Genomic DNA, 18,715 nt, shown 5'->3' with positions numbered 1-18,715 from the left:
TGTTCGATAAGCGATCGTTTTTATAGGTTTTAAATATAATGTCGCTAACCGCGTAAGAATCGAGAAAAAGTTGTTACGAATGTCCCTGTAGCGACGGGCGTGAATAGCGACCGCCTGAAAACATAGAAGCAGCGAATAAGAAAAGAAGTAAGCAAGGGAAAAGAAAGAAAGACAGGAACTAACGCGAATACCTTTGCGCAGCGTTCTTCGTCGTGCCTATCGCGGCCAGAGAATTCGACGTTCTCGAATGCTCCGAGTTTTTTCAGAAGATATTGGAATTCTTCTCGCGTTCTAGTCGCGCGTCTCCTCGCCGAATCATGCTCGCAGAGAAGAAATTTATTACTACTTTCCACGGGAGAATAAGCGACCGATGTCGCGAGGGTGTTTCTCCCCACCTTTCAGAGGAAATCAACTCGTTCCGGTAGAAAATTTTACCGTCGTACGAACATTTACGTCCAACTCGGGTCCTATTCGAAGATAAACAAAACAGCCGCGAGGTTCGCGGTGCACGGTTGTTAAATGAAATATTATGTAATTCTGGAACGGTTGTAGGAGGAGAGAGTTACGTTCGCGTTTCGCTAGGTTCGCCGGCGAGCTAAAGGAGGAAGCCAATGCGAAGCAAAAAGGAACAGATGGAGAACGAGGAGGAACGGGGAGCGCAAGAATGTCGCGATTTTCTTCCACGTTGGACAAAACATTTCCCAGCAAGTTCGCCAAAATAGAGGCGTGCACCTGTTCCAACAGAAAACGAGGATTTCTCTTCGTATCTCTTCGTCTCCATCTCGCGATCTTCGACCTCCTTTTGCATCACTCTTTTCCTTCGACTTTCTTCTCGTTAAGGCACGTTCCCAAGTGGCTATCAATCGCTACATTCGATGTAGTGATTTTTCCGCCGCAAGAATAGAATTTCCGTTATCATAACCTTACACCGTAAGCTATCGTACCGTTCTAGATTACTCGGTCATTACGATGTCGAATTACTTTTAACGCCTACACAAGAATTTAGTGTCATGGCGATTAAATGTCGCAATCTACTGTCGCCCTACTGAAAACGTTGCTTCACGTCTACTGCTTTCGTTAGTTCGTTTTCCCTCTGTCTAGTTTCCTTCGATCGCTCTTCCTTTGGTTACTTTTGTCCCCTCGTTTCTTTTTCGCTCCCACCCCACTCTCCCCTCTTTCTTCTATTTTCTTTGGCCAAAGATTCCCTTCTCGTTCTCACGGCCGTTTTCGTCTATGCACGGTCGCCTTGTTTCTTTCTCGTGTATTTCTCCTGGCGTGCTTTTCCCTCTTCCAGCGACGTTTCTCGTTGTTCGTACACGCCATAACGTTATTTCCGTTGGGCCTCGGTGAAAACGTCGTAAGTCACTTAACGTTAGCTGGACATCGAAACTGGCGAATCAAAGGGTGCCGTTTTTAACCAACGCATACTGCACTGTCGCGATACGTTACTTCGCGCCGAATGATAACGCGCATCCAATTTTACGTAACAGGGAAAGAAATGCTCGAGATATTAGATGAAATTTTGCCGCTACGACCTTCGCGCATGAAACCTAACCGTTAAACCGAGTCTGCTTCCAAGAACAGCTCTCGAACTAGAAGAGCTGGCCCAGATATTCCGCATTTCGACTCAACGCGCGATTTAAATTTTAGCGACACGCGTTTCCCGAGAAAGCGCCATTTCCTGACAAAATTGTTTACGCTTCGACGAGCGTCGCGCGAGTAATTTCTAGCCTCGAATTCAACAGTGGAAAATCGGAATTCTCGCCTCGTGTTCCCCGTTCTTTTTTTTCTTCTTTCTTTCGCGTTACGGTACGGAGTCGAACGAATTTCCCATGTCGTCGTGGACAGATCGTTGCCATATGATACTGTTTTGACCGATACCGTTCGCTGCCAGTAGATCGTGAAAGAAAAACGATGGATCGTTGTGAAACCGTGTTCGAAACAAGAACGACAAAGATGGAAAGAGGCATTCCCGTGGGACCAGCTACGGGAGAAGTTTCTTAAAGTGACTGGAGCCATCTCTGCCGAACAAAAGCTTATTATATATTAGCTCGTCTCGGCTTGACGCGAAGACATTTTTCTCCCGCTTGGAAGCAAAATGGACACGTTCGTATGATCGGAATCCTCGGTTGTCTTTCTATTCTTCGTACGGTTCTTCCACTGCAGCACGAAACGCGATGCGAGGAAACATTTACGTTTTTAACGAAGGATTCGAGAAATTTCGCAGAGTTTGGTATCGCGAGAAGCTCTTCGCGGTTTCCGAGCTGGATGACTAGACTCGAAAAGCGATACAATGTCGAGGGGGATCGAAGTACACATCGGTATCCAAATATAAACGCGTAAACGGCTTGGTCTACGGTCTGTCTGGTTATTTATCCCGCTTTTCCGAGGTTATGCGGCCAACTTTTGGCATACTGTTCCGTTCGTTTCGCGGAATCGCGACTTCCGATCGGCGGAGAAACCCGTTAAATAACGTGCTTTTCGTTTCAACGGATTATATCCTTCTAACCGTGTCCCGCCGAAAACGACTGTACTTAATTCGCGTTTGATACTCGATAAAAGAGACTGCAGGCGAGCGAGTAGTATTAACTCGATTTTGTGTGGCTATAACACATGATTTAAGATGTTCGATATCCTAATTTTAAGAGCGATTATGACCCAGCATAAAGAATGCTAATAATTAGCACGCGATTATCCGTGAAAGCTAAAGAGGACATTTTTTTACGTAAGAGGAAATGGTAGAGTAAAGATTAAAACGTGTAAAACGAAGTAAATATACTGTACACGGTCGGTCGCGTAACGTAAATGCTTTTTGATTCAACTCCATCGAAAGGATTTAGGTAGTTGGCATGCTAAGTAGCGATGCCCATTACGAGGGCGTTCTCGAACGACGATATAACTCGTTCTGGTTGTTCAGCAGGTAAGGAAGGTACACTTTATTCGCTGTATAAAGCCCTGGTGAATTATCGGATTCGAAAAGAGGTTGGAGACCGTCGCAAAATACCATTTACGTGAGTGCCGGCAAGTACATCGGCCCACGAAAGGTAAGGTTAGTTATAAATACATCCTGTTCAGAAATAGATCTCGGACTGGTGCAACTGCAAACCGCGAATCGTTCGAAAGGTTGCTGAATATTCGGGAAACATTCTGTCGGACAGTGACTCGGAAAAGTGACGTTATCGATAACGTATTTTCGTCGGTTTCGAAACCAACATTCCATGTATTGAATTCAATTTTCCAATGGATCCAATTTATTTTTAACCGATAGAGCAAATGCTATCAATACTATAACCGGTGTTCGGAATAGATATTTTAGAAGATTTCTTTGCGCTAACCGTTTCGAATTGCACAGATTTACCGCGAAACAGAAAGCACGGCAAGCCGAAGTTACAATGTATAGCGGCAGTAGCTGTATGACTTAATAGTACGCATTTGACCAGAAACGTTCGAAGACCAACTTGTGGAATTTTTCAAAATTTAATTCTTTCCTCCGGTTACCTCTTCCAAACGAATAAATGCACGTAAAATGTGACGATTCATACCCAAAATGGGAAATACTCGGGAAACTCGTTCGCAGAATCCTCGAGAATTGTTTGTTACGATTTCGTGCTTTAACGCCGACACGATCCATCGGAAGGTCCGTAAAAAGCTTTTAGAGTTGAGAATTTTTTCTTTACGACAATCACTCGTACTCGCGTGTCCTAGATGCACCCTTTTTCGTGCCGGATGTACGTTTCCAGCTGCACACTGCGGACCACTCGGCATAAATCAAAAACATCGTTTTATGCTACCCGAGGCGGTGAAGTCTTAAAATTACCATTGGTCCATATGCCTAGCGGCTAAACGTTCACAAAATCTCTAATAGAAAAAATGAACAAGAGGGAAATGTTCCGAGCAAGTAACCGGCTGCCGAGTCAGCTAAATAACGAGTCGGAGCTGACTGGAAATATTCTGGAACCAATTGATTCGTTTTAGCTTGGAACACGATACACGTACAGATTGCGCGACGATCTAAAGGAGAAACAACGATTTTTCTTCTTTCAAATTTTATTCCATATTTCGAATTGAAATGTAATTACGGATCGTTTCGTATTTATCAATCGGGAAAAATCGGTGTCGGTAGGACGTTAAATTACTCTAGGACAATTAACCTGGTTCTCAGTGATTTCTAGAGAATACGCTGTGCTCGACGGTGCGATTTTACCAACGTTACATTCGATCGCATGCCAGTTAAATACATAGCGGAGGCATCTGTCGAGTCTTCGCGAGGACTCGACTTCCATTTTCCGTTTTACTGTCCGTTGATAAAACAGATTAATTCGTACGATTCTATGCTGGAAATAGAAATATTTATCGTATTCGCTAATCATGCGGGACGTAAATCGCAATTTAAATAACATTCATATTTGTTATCGTAATATCGCGCGGCGAAAGATACGCGTTTCTTTTTATTACATATTTTGTCTCGAATTTATCGGATGTCGTTGACATTTCGCAATCTGTTGCATGATTCGATAAAATATATTTATGCAAGCTAGCATTCCAGAAATCCCTATCTGTCGACGAAGTCGATAGTCTTTGCAATCATACGCAGTAATTTGTTCGTGTTTTATTTAATCGACTCGGTGAAATTTACGAGCATTTAACATCGCGAAAGCGGTTTCTCGTTTACCATCTTCTTCGAAGACGTTCCACGGATGATTAAGACGTAGTACTTAAAGAAGAGAAACTAGTTTGTCCCTTATACAGTGCTCTAATTAGTCGAAATGAGATAATTGCTTCGGCAAAGCTTATACGGAGAAAGAGAGACCTGAACCTGTCGCGTATTCTTTAGACTTTAGACGACACTCGTTTACGTAAAAACTTTTTCGTTACCTTTCGATGATATTGTGCATATACGTACGAGTAACAAAGTTACTTCGAAGGTAATTCGAAATCGCAGAATCGAACATCATTCACGCCTATTTCGATAGCAGTTTCCCTTAGAAAATACAATAAAATGTTTTAAGACTTATCGTACTTTTTTCTATTCTGTATTTTTCTTGCACTTGTCAGAGTTCTACTTAATTCTATTGATTACGATTAAATCAACAACGTGTTCCGACTAATTAGTAAGTAGTTGCTGCGTTGACGATGAATATTAACAAATTATTTCCGGTCGGAAGTAAGACGAGGTAATATCGATTACGCGAAGGAAGTCTCGATGAATAATCGTATATTTTATAGCGTAATTATGTTCGTTGCTTGTCGGAGACTAGCATTTATACTACTTACTGTAAGCTTATATGAAAATATCGTCGTGGTATAACATGGAAACGCGTAACTTACCAAAAATATAGTCTTTCGAGCGTATCAGTTTTGACTATAGTAAGGATTGTGTATTATTTTCATTGAAACAAATGCAAAAATAACATTATCGTTTCTTAACGCGCATTGCGGAAGACATAGAATAATGATAATAATCGGTTTCGTCGCGTCGAGTCGTTGATTCTATCGGTTAATTCGCTTCGAAATAATTTAATCGCGTAATTGTAGGGTCGTTAGGACGCCAAATCGAAGACAAGTCGCTCGATGTATGGATACAAGCACGCGAAAATATTTGAATAACATTACGCTTAAAGTTGAAATGTATACAAACTATAGTATACGGTAACTGTACGCGCTCCGTGGAGATACGTGCTAACGTATAAACTATGCAAACGACAGGAAAATTAAATAACAAATATTGAGGATTCATCGAGGTAAATATTACTGCAACGTTACTGCGTTTCACGGAATATCGCTCTGCAGATTTAATCGGGGCTAGAGGTGAGACAACTTCGTATCAGTTCTATACATATAATAACATATGCGTATGATATGTGTATGAATTTAATGTAGCAATCACTCGTATGAAACAGTATTGCACAAATGATATATAAACTTCGATCAAAATAAACAGCAACGAAATTAATTCGTTTCGCGAAACGAATTAATTGTTGAGGCAAAATTATAATTTAGTAACATCGTATTAATTTTCAAATTGAAACTCATAATTGTCTGTAACAGAAGGATGTTTAATTTATGCAGGAAACCAGCTGCGAAAGAATTCGAAAGCATAAATCGGTGCATTATCGGTTGCCACGAGCATCGAAATCGGTGGCAGGATGTTGACAGCGGAAATGTGCAGCATGAAAAACACACGCGTCGTTGTTGCTGGTCGAAGGTTGCTAACATGGCGCTGAGTTAATCAAAATGACGATCCGAGGATCGCGCGACTCGGCGTGATTCGATTCTCGGAAACGCTATACGAAAAAAGAGCGAGCACGTGAAAATAATTATGCAGGCCGAGCACGATTGGAAGTTAGCGTTGACAGTCGTGGCGCGTATGATATTTCTCGGTTCGAAACGATTCTACGATCGATTTCCTTGACGCCACTCTTCCGTGCACGACCGCCATAGTCTTCTCCTTCTTCGTTAACGATAATTGCGCGAACGCCACCTTGCTGCGAAGAACAGCTTTCGTGATCGTATACGCGAGACGCGTTATTTCTTTTTTGTTCGACTTCTATACAGAACCTATACGACGTACCTTCAGGCTATTATTCGTTCGCGATATCGTCACGAGTTTCGCGAGCCTGAAACTACCGTATCATTCTTTTTCTGCGGAAAACGTCGCGATTGAAAAGTCAGATCACGAGACGACCCTGACAAACAAACGTACCGATGCGCATATCCTCGATTCTTATAAAGCATCGTACGTCTGTCCGCTCGAAGCTCTCCCAGGGAACAGTAAAAACAGTAAAATACGATAGCGAATCCTGTAATTTAATTTACCTACACAGCATCATTGTAAAAAAGGTCACGAGGAAGCGTATATACGTATCTATCGTCGCGGTCTCATCAACAATTCTCTCCTTCTGCTTCAAGGTTACTGTCACTGACACCACTAATTGGTATTCCCGTCAACTTTCTACCTCTGCAATTGCACTTAGTGTCCTCTAACTTCGTTTTTGCTGTTATCAGCTACGAATGTAAATTCTTATCCTCGTTAGAACGCGACAACTTGTTAAGCGAGTTGTTACGATGATTAAACGTATTATAGCACCTGCTTTTGGTATAACCGCTGTCTGTTTGTATTCGAAGTCATAGTAGCGGGTTTCCAAAGAAATTTCGCAGTACTTCCCAACGACTCGAAGCAAGATCCGACGATACAAAGGTCCTTTACATGACAATGCAAAAACGTCAGAACAGAACTGCTGTTTTTTCGTACATATCTACAAATTGTAGATATCTGTCGGATAAACGTAAAATGCACTGTAATGACGTAAGCAAGAACAGGCGAAAAGGGAGTCGATGGAATTGCAACGTCGCGTTTACGAGTATTAATCGGAGGTTATCCTCGTAAGTGGAAAAAAAGAATTTCATTTGTAGAATAGCCGGAGTAGCGGCACAGAGCGTTGTTAATTTCCGGTGCTTTGTTCTTCGCGACCACGGGCTCGTTTCATTTCCGTTTAGCGACACGACCGCGCGTCACTGGTCCGAACGAACAAAAAAGAAAGAGGAATTAAAGCTTCATCGAGGAAATGGCTTTCACTAATCTTTCGAATGATCGCGTTGCTCTCCTTTTGTCCCGAAAAGGATCACTTTATCGTTTCCTACAAGATTTTATTGCAACCTAGGATTTCTCTTACACGAGTCGCCACGAACATTGCACCGGAGGGACTAAAAATACCTCAAATTTGCATTGAGTCTACAATGTTTGAAGCAGTAAAATAAATATAAGATTATATTTATGCTATTATCGCTTACATATCATCTTTACACGTATTTATCATCGTATCGTGATTCATGCTAGCTGTAACTAGTACACGATGCTGGAGATTTATGTCGTTAGAATATCAAATATTGGATAATCTGAAGAAATAAAGAAATCGTGCAGCGAATAATCAACCATTTACCACATTGATACCATCTACCAATGTTGACGTTCGGACAATCGCTTTCTTTCTCTTCGAATTACGGCGATACTACTGCTCTACAGTTCAAAGGAAAATTATCATTTCACCATTTGTTTAGATTGGCTATTATCGCGTACATAGAAAAATAAAAGTTTCGTTAGTCGTGTTTGTAGCATCAAACTAGATAGCAGCAAATATGTACCTCCGACAACTGTTAAAGAGAAATAAAAATTGTCGGAACATCACCTTTCGTTCGACGCATTAAATGACGTTCGATGTCCAGATTTAGCGATTACATGTAAGAGAAGAGACGAAATACTTGTTACGTTGTCGCTCTTTAAAAATATCGTTCGAGCATAGACTGGCTATAAATTTGAATAATAATGCAATATGTCGAATCTAACGCGGTCGACAATCGGTAGTTGTAATAATTTTCAAATTTTTACGGACAGGTATTCTCGAACGGATCGATTTCGAATGGAAACGTATCGACGTTACGAAAACAGGTTTCGATCCAGTCGTTAGACGAGAGACCGTGATACGTGGTTCGAGCGAGTCTCGATGTTGAAGCTGGAAGGCAAAAGGTCAATAAGTTAATTATCTCGCACGATTCATGATTTCTAGCTCGATTCTATCCTTCACACGTGGTTCGAACGTTGCATCGGTGTTCCTGCAGTTTCATGAATTTCCAGAATCCCTACCATTGTTGTTTCGCTTTTCTCTCGCATCCCCACTGAGGTCGCTTCTTTCACGAGGAAGGGGAATCCATTTAAAGTGAACTTTGACGAATCACCGGCCAAACCGTTGCGTCCCGTGGCAACTCTCAGTCGAGAGTCGGACTTGAACCTGATTGGAACTAACGAGAGTGACTGGGAGCTCTTGTTTGTTTTATATATATATATATATTCTTCGTCAAGAACACGCTTTCACTCGAGATGCTGAGGGAAACGATTCTCGTTTTCGCGGCTCTCCTCGTGCTCGCCGCTGCCACGGAAGTTAACAAGTGCGGCACTGGTGCGTACAACGTTGTTTCGCCTTTTCTTATCAGAACATTTGTACAATTTTAGTTCGGGAGTTTGGTCCGTTTAAACGTATTTTCGAATTTACCCCGTTAATAACAATCGGCACCTATAGTTAATTACTCGACTACGTGGTAATAGAGATACCGCGGTAACGATAGAATATACATATTTCTTAGCGCTCGATGCAACCTCACGCGACTTATAGACTTATCGACAAACCAACGAGTAATATAAATTTCTACTATTGTAACTTCGTTTTAAATAATTAACCGGGCCGTGAATAACTTTTGTCGAGAATCACTCGTGGAATCGCGGCTCGACCATTCCGAGAATCTTTTGTCATTCTTTAAACTTTGTTTCCAGTCAGCAACGATGTTGCTTCTAGAATCTGAAGAGTCAATATTTTTCATGTTTGCGGTCAAAGAATCACAGAATACACACGATCGGTTGTACATAAAGCAGTGTTTGCAACTTCTTGTATATTGATTCGAAGTTACGTAACGGCGTCGACCAAGTTCACGAATTATGAAAAATTATCGACTTTCCTTCGGAAACGGACTGAATTTTTCTCGTGCTCGTAAGTTTCTCGAGCCTGCAGTTAGCGAGATCGCATCGCTTCGATTCGCTCGTTTCTATACTCATAATCTCCATCACTGCTTTATATTTCCATTCGATCACCTTGAAATTGATTATCTCGAACCGGTGAAACGGGGTTTCACCGGCCTCTTGATTTACGAGGGGTTCAACGATCGTCTTTTTTTATGCAAATTGAGCCGGTTGCTACAAAGAAATGTGCGAAGAAATCGACTATGTGTATTTAAGCTTGTTTGTTTTACAACAACTTTAGTTTTCAAAGTGTATAAGACAAAGACTATATCGTTCACTGTCATCCTACCACTGCCAAATTCTGAGCTAACACTTTTTTTTCCAAATTGGAAGAACGCTTTTAATTTTCTTATATTTCGTTCTGACTCTACTAGTCATAAAAGTCATAACAAGAAGGAGTTATTTGTTTAATATCGCAGAAAAATGGAGTCGCGTATAAGAGAGAAATCTGTCTAGCGAATCATTTTCATTATCAACGAAAGCATTGCGAGATTCGTGTCCGCGATGAGGTCAATAGAGAAATCCACTTCCAATAGCATCCGATTATGTAACTCGGCTCGTCTCTGTAATCTTCAGGGACATTTCAAGATTCGACGTAATCTACAAACATTTTCTTTCTATTGCAGGAGAAAAGTTAGAGGATCCCAATCAGGCTAAGATAACCGGCTGCGACGTGCCACCGTGCAAATTGAAACGTAGGACGAAATACACGATCGAAAATAAGATCGTGCCCGACAGAGATGTTGATAATCTGGTGAACTCCGTGAACGCCGCTATTCTGGGTGTACCGCTGCCGTTCGTCGGCGTCGACGGAACCAGCGCTTGCGACAGCATGTACAACGTGGACGGAACTCCGGCTGGATGCTCACTGAAAAAAGGCGTCGAATACATTTACAAGCGGGAATTTCCCATACTTCAAATTTATCCAACGGTTAGCGCTTCTTTCATACAAAAGTTACGCAAAGATGTTTCGAATTAGCCAGTCCCAGATTTTTAATTTCAATTTTTTTCTAATTATACATACTATACGTCGATGATATTATTTCGATCGCAGGTTTCTATGGTCATACATTACGAGTTGCTGGATGGAAATCATTCGATCGCCTGTTTCGAAGTACCAGCGAAGATCACCAATTGAGAGGAGCTGCTTCGTTCTTTCCGAGAGAGCCATCACCGTACCTCCCGGAAGTTACGAGGTCAGGCCTCTGGACCCAAAACAGAGCGTACAACGAAGACGAACGAGCCGAAACAGAGAGTGTTCGTTTTCGGTAACGAACCTCCGCGAAGATAGGGCAACCCTCCGTACAGTTTCATTCACGAACGAGCATAATCAGTATACGTATAGTGTGTCACGCGTAATCGTAATTATTAATAAAAATGCTTTTATATATTATCTTACGTATTACGTTTTTGCTTTCCTTAGCGATACGAATCTTCTATCTTTGCCACGTTTTATGTTATTTATATCGTGATCATTGTAATCGCGATCTATCTGTCGTGATTTTCCGAATGTGTTTGAAAACTTAAAGTTCGTTTCGAAGTAGGATAGATGCGCGGCGTTCATGCGCGATGCGTTATAAGCCGTCGATGATGTAGGAATCTAGACGAGGTTAATAGCTAGTGCCACGCGCGGACGCTCGATCAACTTGCTTCGATCACGCGACGATCGATCGACTCGCTCGACGGGCAACAAACTCGAATGAATATCCTCATTTCAAACAGTTATTTTTAAACGATTTTTACAAGCAAATATTAATGTAGCCAAATATTTGGTCGTGTTTTAGTAGTACCTTCAATAATCGATGTTTACCGGATATCCCTCGTTAACATAATAATTTCAACCGTGATTTTAAAATATGTACGATCAACCAAATGATCAAGTATATTTGCATACCACAAGCTCGATTTTATATACGATTATTATTTTTAGATTATTTTCAGGTGTGACTAATTAATTGCCGCTTAGATCGTAATATTATAAACGTTTCGATTTGTCTTGCCGTGAAATTTCCAAGTTGTACGAGCCTTTTCTTTGTTTTTGGAAAATCGACTATCACATTACAGTTAATTCGTTATTGTCGATAAAAATTGTGCAAATTGTAAACAAATGATTGTATGCGAAAGAACCGAATAAGTTGGAAAAATGGAATAGCAGAACTTTCGATCGCGAAAACGCGTAAATGCCATGAAAGAAATAATGAAAACACGTAGTAATAAGTCCCTTCCCGTAAATTATGTTTTCCAGGATTTTTCCTTTTCTATTTCAACAATACCGATTTCTTCCAGGCGTTTCATTCGACCGAGAATCCATGCAGACGTATCAGGCTGAATCGAAGCGCACGATAACGAGCTCACAGCACGCGGTATTCGCGGCAGCTTTCATAAATAACGAAAGTTGCGAACGATCTGTCTTCTCTACCCGCTTATTTTCCCTCCAGCCCAACCGTTCGTGTCTCATCGTGAGTTACAAAAGTAAATTACGACAGCCCGTTGATCGATACCATCTCCATTAATAATTCAATTAGAAACGGTTGTAGTGATTGCAGTCGCATGTACGCGTGCTCATCATTCTTCATTCTGGTTTTATCATCACTTTCGATTTTAAAAATAAATGGCACCCTGCTTGATTTTGCTCGGTTACGTGGCAGCTAGTTTTTGGAGATTGGCATGTTCCTGGTAACTTTCATAAAGATCGAGTAAACGGCGTCGCGTGAAGAAAAACGGTGCATTAATCTCGACCTCGGATCGCACGGAACCAAAACGTTTTTTACCGGTGTCGCGCGATCAGAGAGCTTAATGGTCGCGTTAATAGCGGACTTTTGCGTAATGTTGCTCGATCAAAGCTTGAAAGCTCGCGATTTTCGCTTAAGCTACACTTTTTCGCGATACTTGCCAACCGCACGTAACCTCGCGTTGCGTTCCAATTAAATCCGATTGTCTTATCGGTACCGTAGCAACAATAACAAATGGTAGTTCGAGGCACGTACTGTAAGCGGTTGTGTCGCGAAACGAAATTTCCGTTTATTGACATTGCGAGCACTTTACATTTAATAGAGTAAGCGAAAGTAATTTCTGCAAAGTAGTAGCAATAATCGATCACGTTAGCCGCGACGATAATTGTATCGTCAAATTTCACAAAATTATTATTTATGATCTTTGATGCTATAATAGAAGAATATGCGAATATTAAATATTAGATATCGTTCGCTCTTATCTTTATTCTTGAGATTTTCTTTTACAGAGTTTGCAAGTCCGGCATTACGGTAATGTCAAATGTTATCTATATTTAGTATTCTATTAATCAGGCGGCGAGGTTGTTCTTGCTAAGGTTATCTACTCTAGCATTTGTTCGATCGGTGTCATAGGATGAAATTAGATTCAATGGAAAAGTTCAGCTGCAGATTTTAGGCGTTGAAATTGTAAAAATCGAACTTCTCGACAAATTTTCTGTTCCTCCGTTGGCTTTCTGTATCTAGTATCCGTGTCAACCCGGAATTAGTTTTCACGAACATAGCGGTGTGCGTGGAAGTAACGAGTAGTTTTTTAGTTTCTTTCGACTTCATTACGAAATTTTTAGTACGTTTAAATTACACGGTAACACGATGTACGCGACACCGGCGCTTCGCTCAAGCTCTCCGTTTCGAGTTTACGCATACGTTACAACGTATTCATTCAAAGTCCCATTTGCTATTCGAATTATGCATTAAATTTGACTTTCTTCGAATGATTGCCACGAATAGCTGATGTTTCAGAAGAAGTACGATACGTTGAAATTTTACAAACATCGACTATCTCGGAAGTAGACAATTGTCGCTTCGGTAGTATTGGTCGTTGTACTTTATTTTATTTTTTTACCTATACGAAGTACATATATGCATATATGTATATGCAGGAAGCGAAGAATGACGCGTGCAAAGGGTAGATATGTCGGTTATTAATCCTTTGTCAACGCTTCTCTTATCGAACAAGCTCGTAACGAGTAAAGTCATTACCCGGCAGAAGAGGATTCGATAAACCTTTTGGTGTTTTTACACGAGCATACGTAGAAGCCGGCGCGCCGCGAGGGATGCCGCATACGTGTGTATTCGGAGCCTCGAATAAGCCATTCCCTTGTCGAAAAGATAGCTTTCAGAAAGCAGAAATGCCATTCCTGCCTTTCAAAAGCTTTTAAGTTGACCATGATCCGTGACACCGGTCAGAGAGCATCTGCTTCCTCGTTCGCCTCTTTCGCTCGTGAAATTCTTAGCCCCTGTTTCGATCTCTTCTATCCCCTGTCGTTTTCATCCTTTCGCACCGACTCCCTTCTAGCCCTCTTAAACCACCATAAACCGTCTTCGATGCTCGTGGAAAGCAAACACTCGTCCCTAAACTACCGAGCGCGAGCAATTATCTAAACGTTGCTTTGTCGGAAACTCTGTTTCGTCGAGCGACTCTGGGTGTGCTTGATCGGGAATGTCGACCAAACAATTATCTTCATTAATATTCAAATATTTTTATTAAACATTACTGATTTCTATACTAAAGAGCTCGCTGATTTTACGCGGACCTTAACGATGTTTTCGATCAGCTCTATGAACTTCCACCGAAATCGATTAACAGTGTCTCTAATCGTTGCATAGTTAACGCGAACTGTCAAATAATGTTAACCAATGAATTGAAGTATATTCGAGTTAAAAATTGAAATGCTTTGCTAAATCGCTTAAGAAATGAAACGAGATTATGAAACGGTAAAATTTTGTAAATATTTAATACGCAACTGAATTAGATATGCGCTTATAAAGCAGACTTGGATCCAAAAAGATTGTACGTCGAGGTTAACGACATTTGACCTATCTCTGCAGAGGAACAGTAGGTGAGTTTGTACGCGATACAGGCTCAATCGTAACTTCCGGCGAATGTTTTCGAAATATTTACGCACGGGAAATCGATCGTTGGGTATGGAATCGAGAAAATATGCTATTCGAAAGGAAAACACGAGTCTGTGCACGAATCTATAGTTTCAGTGTAAATAGAAAGCAACTATAGCGAATGTTTTCGGAGATGGACGAATGTATATGTAGGCACCGGCAATCCCTTAGCTGTGCACCGACGTTCTTCGATTCTTTTCGTTCTTTCCGTTCTTTTCGTATCGGCTGATGCAAAATTCGCGAATAAATTGCACGATCGTTCGACTCGAAACTTTTCGATCGTTCGACGATTTCGAACAAATCAAAATTTCCGCGTACAATATTAATTCATCCTTTCGTGTTATTTAAGTGTACAAAATATAACGGTCTGATCGTGCAAAATTACAGAATTTTAATTCTTTATATTTAAACATTAAGAATGACATAAAAATTAAACCGGACGATTGGAGAAGAACAAATTTATTCGTCGGATAAAAAGTACATTTTCAACGCGTTCAATGATTCATCGTATCGCTGTCTGACCAAGCATGACTATTTCTACTGGGCTGACTCGTTCGCCGTTCCACTGTCACAGTGGAAAAACCAATACACGATACCACAGATTCCGATAAGTATTATTCATTTTTCAATGCACTTGTTGAAAATTATTTATAAGTAACAGAATAAGATCATTCGAGTAAAATTCACGAAAACATATGTTCGAATAAACGTTTGTAGAGTATCGATAAAAATTCATCATTTGATGACGGATTCATCATTTTATTATGAAAGTTCTAATACTTGATTCCATTCGGCACAAGCAAGACACAACAGCGAATGCTGTAGAACGCATGTGCGTCCCATTACGCATCCATTTCGCGAATGTTTATCAGCAAGGAGTATTATTCGAATGTACGTCCTTCCGTGTAGGACAAACATCCCTTTCAAGCATAGCACAAGAGAGCTAAAGTGAGATAGAGAGATAGCGAGAGAGGGAAAGAGAGGCAGCAGCAGGATGCACGGTGTACGCGTCGAATCCCTTTTCACCCCTTTCACCCCACCCGCGGATTTTCCTCCGACACCACCACCTCCTAGGGAGGCTTTGCAGGCTGCGCGTCCGTCGCCGCGCCGTTTGCTCGTCTTTTCCGTCAGTGTGCCGTCCGCCGTCGCTCGAGGACCACGTGTTCCACATTTTTCCGTGGTGTCGCGTCGATCCGTGTTTATTCGCGTTTTCACTTTACGCGCGCTTCTTCCCTTATTATCCAAGCAACCACCGATGCACGCTAAACATCTCGAACAAACGAACAGAGTGACTCGTTCTTGACACGCGAGTGTTTATAACCGTTGTTCGATGTGTCATGGATTATTAACAAAGTGATTGAAGGTCCTTTCAATCACGTGTATATGGATAACGAAGGCAAATGCATCGATCAATTAACGAACGATTATGTTTCGCGATAATATTCGTGTTCGACGCTCGTGAAAAGAAGAGCAGAAAGAAAAGCGCGCGAAAATCGAACGGGAAGACTGGATGATTTTAGACGATTTTTACGAGCCCCGTTTTCGTAATACCGACGATCTAAGGGTTGTCGGTCGCTAAATTTTTCTTTCGATCGATTTCGAAGAGATTGCAGGTTCGTCCCGTGTCGTCGTTGCTTGGACCTTTTCCAGCCAAACCGGAAATCTGTGGCAAGCCAACGTGATCGAAGATCTCCGCAGTGCTTCGTTTTTCGTTTGCATCCTGGAACGACGTTGAAAAATACGTTTGCCGATTAACCGTCAGAAAATTTGAAATATTCACGCGCTTCGGCCATTTTCGAACGATCGTTTATTCGAAATTTTCTTATTACCTTTTCCGATCGTTCAACGAAAAACGATTATACGCTTTGTCGTAGTTTACGAACAAACTGGAAGTTTTCTAGTCGGTTTTATCGATCGTTCCGAAAAATTTTCAGTTGACACGTAATTCCAATAAATGAAAAATACAGATTGTCCGTTTGGTCAAGAACTTAGCGGTCATAGAACGCGATGTCGTCCATAAACGTAACGATCTAGAAGGGGTGCAGTGGACAAGCATCCAGTTGGAAGGGTCGAAACTTTACACAGAGGAGTAATTATAATAACGTCGAAAGTTCGCTTTAGCCAAACTTAACGGCCACGGTACGCGATAGCGGCCATAACTGCATCTTTGCAAAGGGTGTAGCGCACGAGCGTCCCAACCGAGGGGTTGAAAGCGTTCCCAAAAAGTTGACACGCAATTATAATAAAATTCCAAGCTCCAGTCGCTTGGTAAAGACGTAACGTTCACTGTAAGGGATTAAGTCGATAATTGTAAAGGGTGTAACGAACGAACGTCCAGTTTGACGAATCTTAAAACGTCTGAAAAATTTTCACACGTAATTGCAATAGAGAAAAAATAAAGTTCAGGCATCGCACACGCGACTGCGTCCTTGCAAGAGGACAAGCGGTTTGTTCGCGAGGTCGAAAGCGTCCCGTGGAGGTCCGCGGGCAATTCCGATAAATAGGAAGTAAAATTTCAAGATTCGATCGGTCGACTAACATCGAATGTTCACGGTATAGGGTGTAGCCGGCATAAGCACGAGTGTGTAGCGTACGAATGGTCAGTCGGAATGATTGAAATCGTCCGAATAAGTTTGACACGCATACAGAATAAATTTGATGGTCCGTATGGTGCGTGGACGAATATTCTCGCACTCGTTCAAAAGACATAAATTTTTCGGTAGAATACGTAGCAAGAGCGAGCGTTAGCGTTCCGAACACGGTCAGAGATCGAAGAGGAAAGTGATCCAAGAGGAGGGTTACCCAGGTCCCAGTAGCGTAGACGTTACTTTCCGGACAGCGTGTGTCGGTGCGGTGAATTTTGCGGCCTCGGTGAACGCGTAGAATGGTCAGCGTTGATTACGGCTATCATGCCCGTCGTTGCAGGTTATTGGCGGAAGTGGCGAGCGGTTAGGTCGAAAGCGCGTCGAGCCACGGTTTTCTAGCGGCTCGGAGGGCTGTTACGCGTGTCCGACGCGCTTTAATATACGCGGTGGATGAAAGGCAGGAGGAAAAAAAGGGAGGAGACGGAGAAGGAGGGGTTGCGGTACGCGGTTGCGGATGCGGTGCTGGCCGCTTTAATTAGCGTTTAACCGAAGAGGAAAAACAAGGGGCGTCGGATTAGACGAGCGGAGTTGGCCGAACGTTGATGCCAGAAATCGGTTTAACTCCCGATAAAGTTGTTCGATATATCGATAAAATAACATCCGCGAGAGAATGATCGTGGACGACGGTAAAAAGAAGAGATCCAAAGTGCGTGCGATAAGAGTGCAAGAGGTCGCGGGCGTATCGAATACCGTGCCAGAATGACCTAACAGCAGTCTCGATCGAAACCGTTCGTCGTTCGCTTTTGCCTCTTCGCGTACGAGTGCTCTGTGGGATTCGTGACGAGGATAACGAGAAACAACGAACGAAAGAACATGTGGAGTGTACTGTTGCTCGTCGGACTAACGAAGGCTGTTTCCTACGTCGCTGGGATCGCTTCCACCGTCGACGAGAAATCGGGTGAGTCCTCTTTCTTTTCCCTTATTCTCTTTTTTTCGTTTCCTTCACCTTTTTCTACCTTTAACGCCCACTCTCCCTTTTATCTGCGTTTCTCGTTACTCCTCCGCGAAGGTAGAGTACCAGAGAAATCTTCATCTCCAGGCATGTCTTTTCAAGCGTTTTTCGATGAGGTATTCATGATCAGCGAAAAGTAAATGGATAGCGCAATTTCGTTTATATTTCTACCTTGTTTTCTTCATTTTCGAACCAAGTCTCGCCACGATGCAGTGAAAAAAGAAAAGAAAGAAAATCACTCAGAGAAAAGACAGAAAAGATCTAAAATGCCTCCCCCTTAATACTAAGTAGGCGTTGAAAGATTTTTTGATCGCAAACTGTAGTTGTAAAAAAATAAAAAACTACAAAAACAAAATTTGAGGGATTCGATTCGGCACGATTCGACTCGATGCGATCCAATTCGATTTGCTGTTCGCACCGTGCTTCCCTCTGGATACCAAGAATCCTTTCGAAAATTCTGGATCGTGAAACTAAAGATTTTCAATTCTCTCACCGTTAAAATGGCAAGGTCGGGTTCGACCACGATTCGATTCGACTATTGTTTTACCTAATCGTGCAATAAATGCATCGAGTTTCAGATTTGAAATTCAGAATCGAAGTTGGAAAGTTAACTGGCGCGAAAACGCGACGAAACAGTATAGTT

General features: G+C 41.9%; 2 protein-coding genes across 2 annotated transcripts in view; both read left to right on the top strand.

The window, feature by feature from the left end:
* The first annotated feature begins 8,728 nt into the window (after positions 1-8,728).
* Npc2b (Niemann-Pick type C-2b) lies at positions 8,729-10,961 on the top strand. Its single transcript, XM_003707278.3, has 3 exons — positions 8,729-8,954; positions 10,195-10,499; positions 10,623-10,961. Exons 1-3 carry the CDS (start codon positions 8,876-8,878, stop codon positions 10,704-10,706), a joined length of 468 nt encoding a protein of 155 aa, XP_003707326.1. The 5' UTR covers positions 8,729-8,875; the 3' UTR covers positions 10,707-10,961.
* A 4,656-nt stretch (positions 10,962-15,617) lies between these two features.
* Positions 15,618-18,715, top strand: part of LOC100881476 (kin of IRRE-like protein 1) — a 239,048-nt gene continuing 235,950 nt past the window's right edge. Inside the window, exon 1 of the mRNA XM_076536363.1 lies at positions 15,618-18,018. Coding sequence (XP_076392478.1) covers positions 17,934-18,018 — 85 coding nt within the window. The 5' untranslated portion in view covers positions 15,618-17,933. The remainder of the gene's footprint in view (positions 18,019-18,715) is intronic.

This window comes from Megachile rotundata, chromosome 10, assembly GCF_050947335.1.
Source record: "Megachile rotundata isolate GNS110a chromosome 10, iyMegRotu1, whole genome shotgun sequence".
NCBI lineage: Eukaryota > Metazoa > Arthropoda > Insecta > Hymenoptera > Megachilidae > Megachile > Megachile rotundata.
The sequence above is the reverse complement of the archived record's forward strand: the minus strand, read 5'-3'. Positions and strand labels throughout refer to the sequence as shown.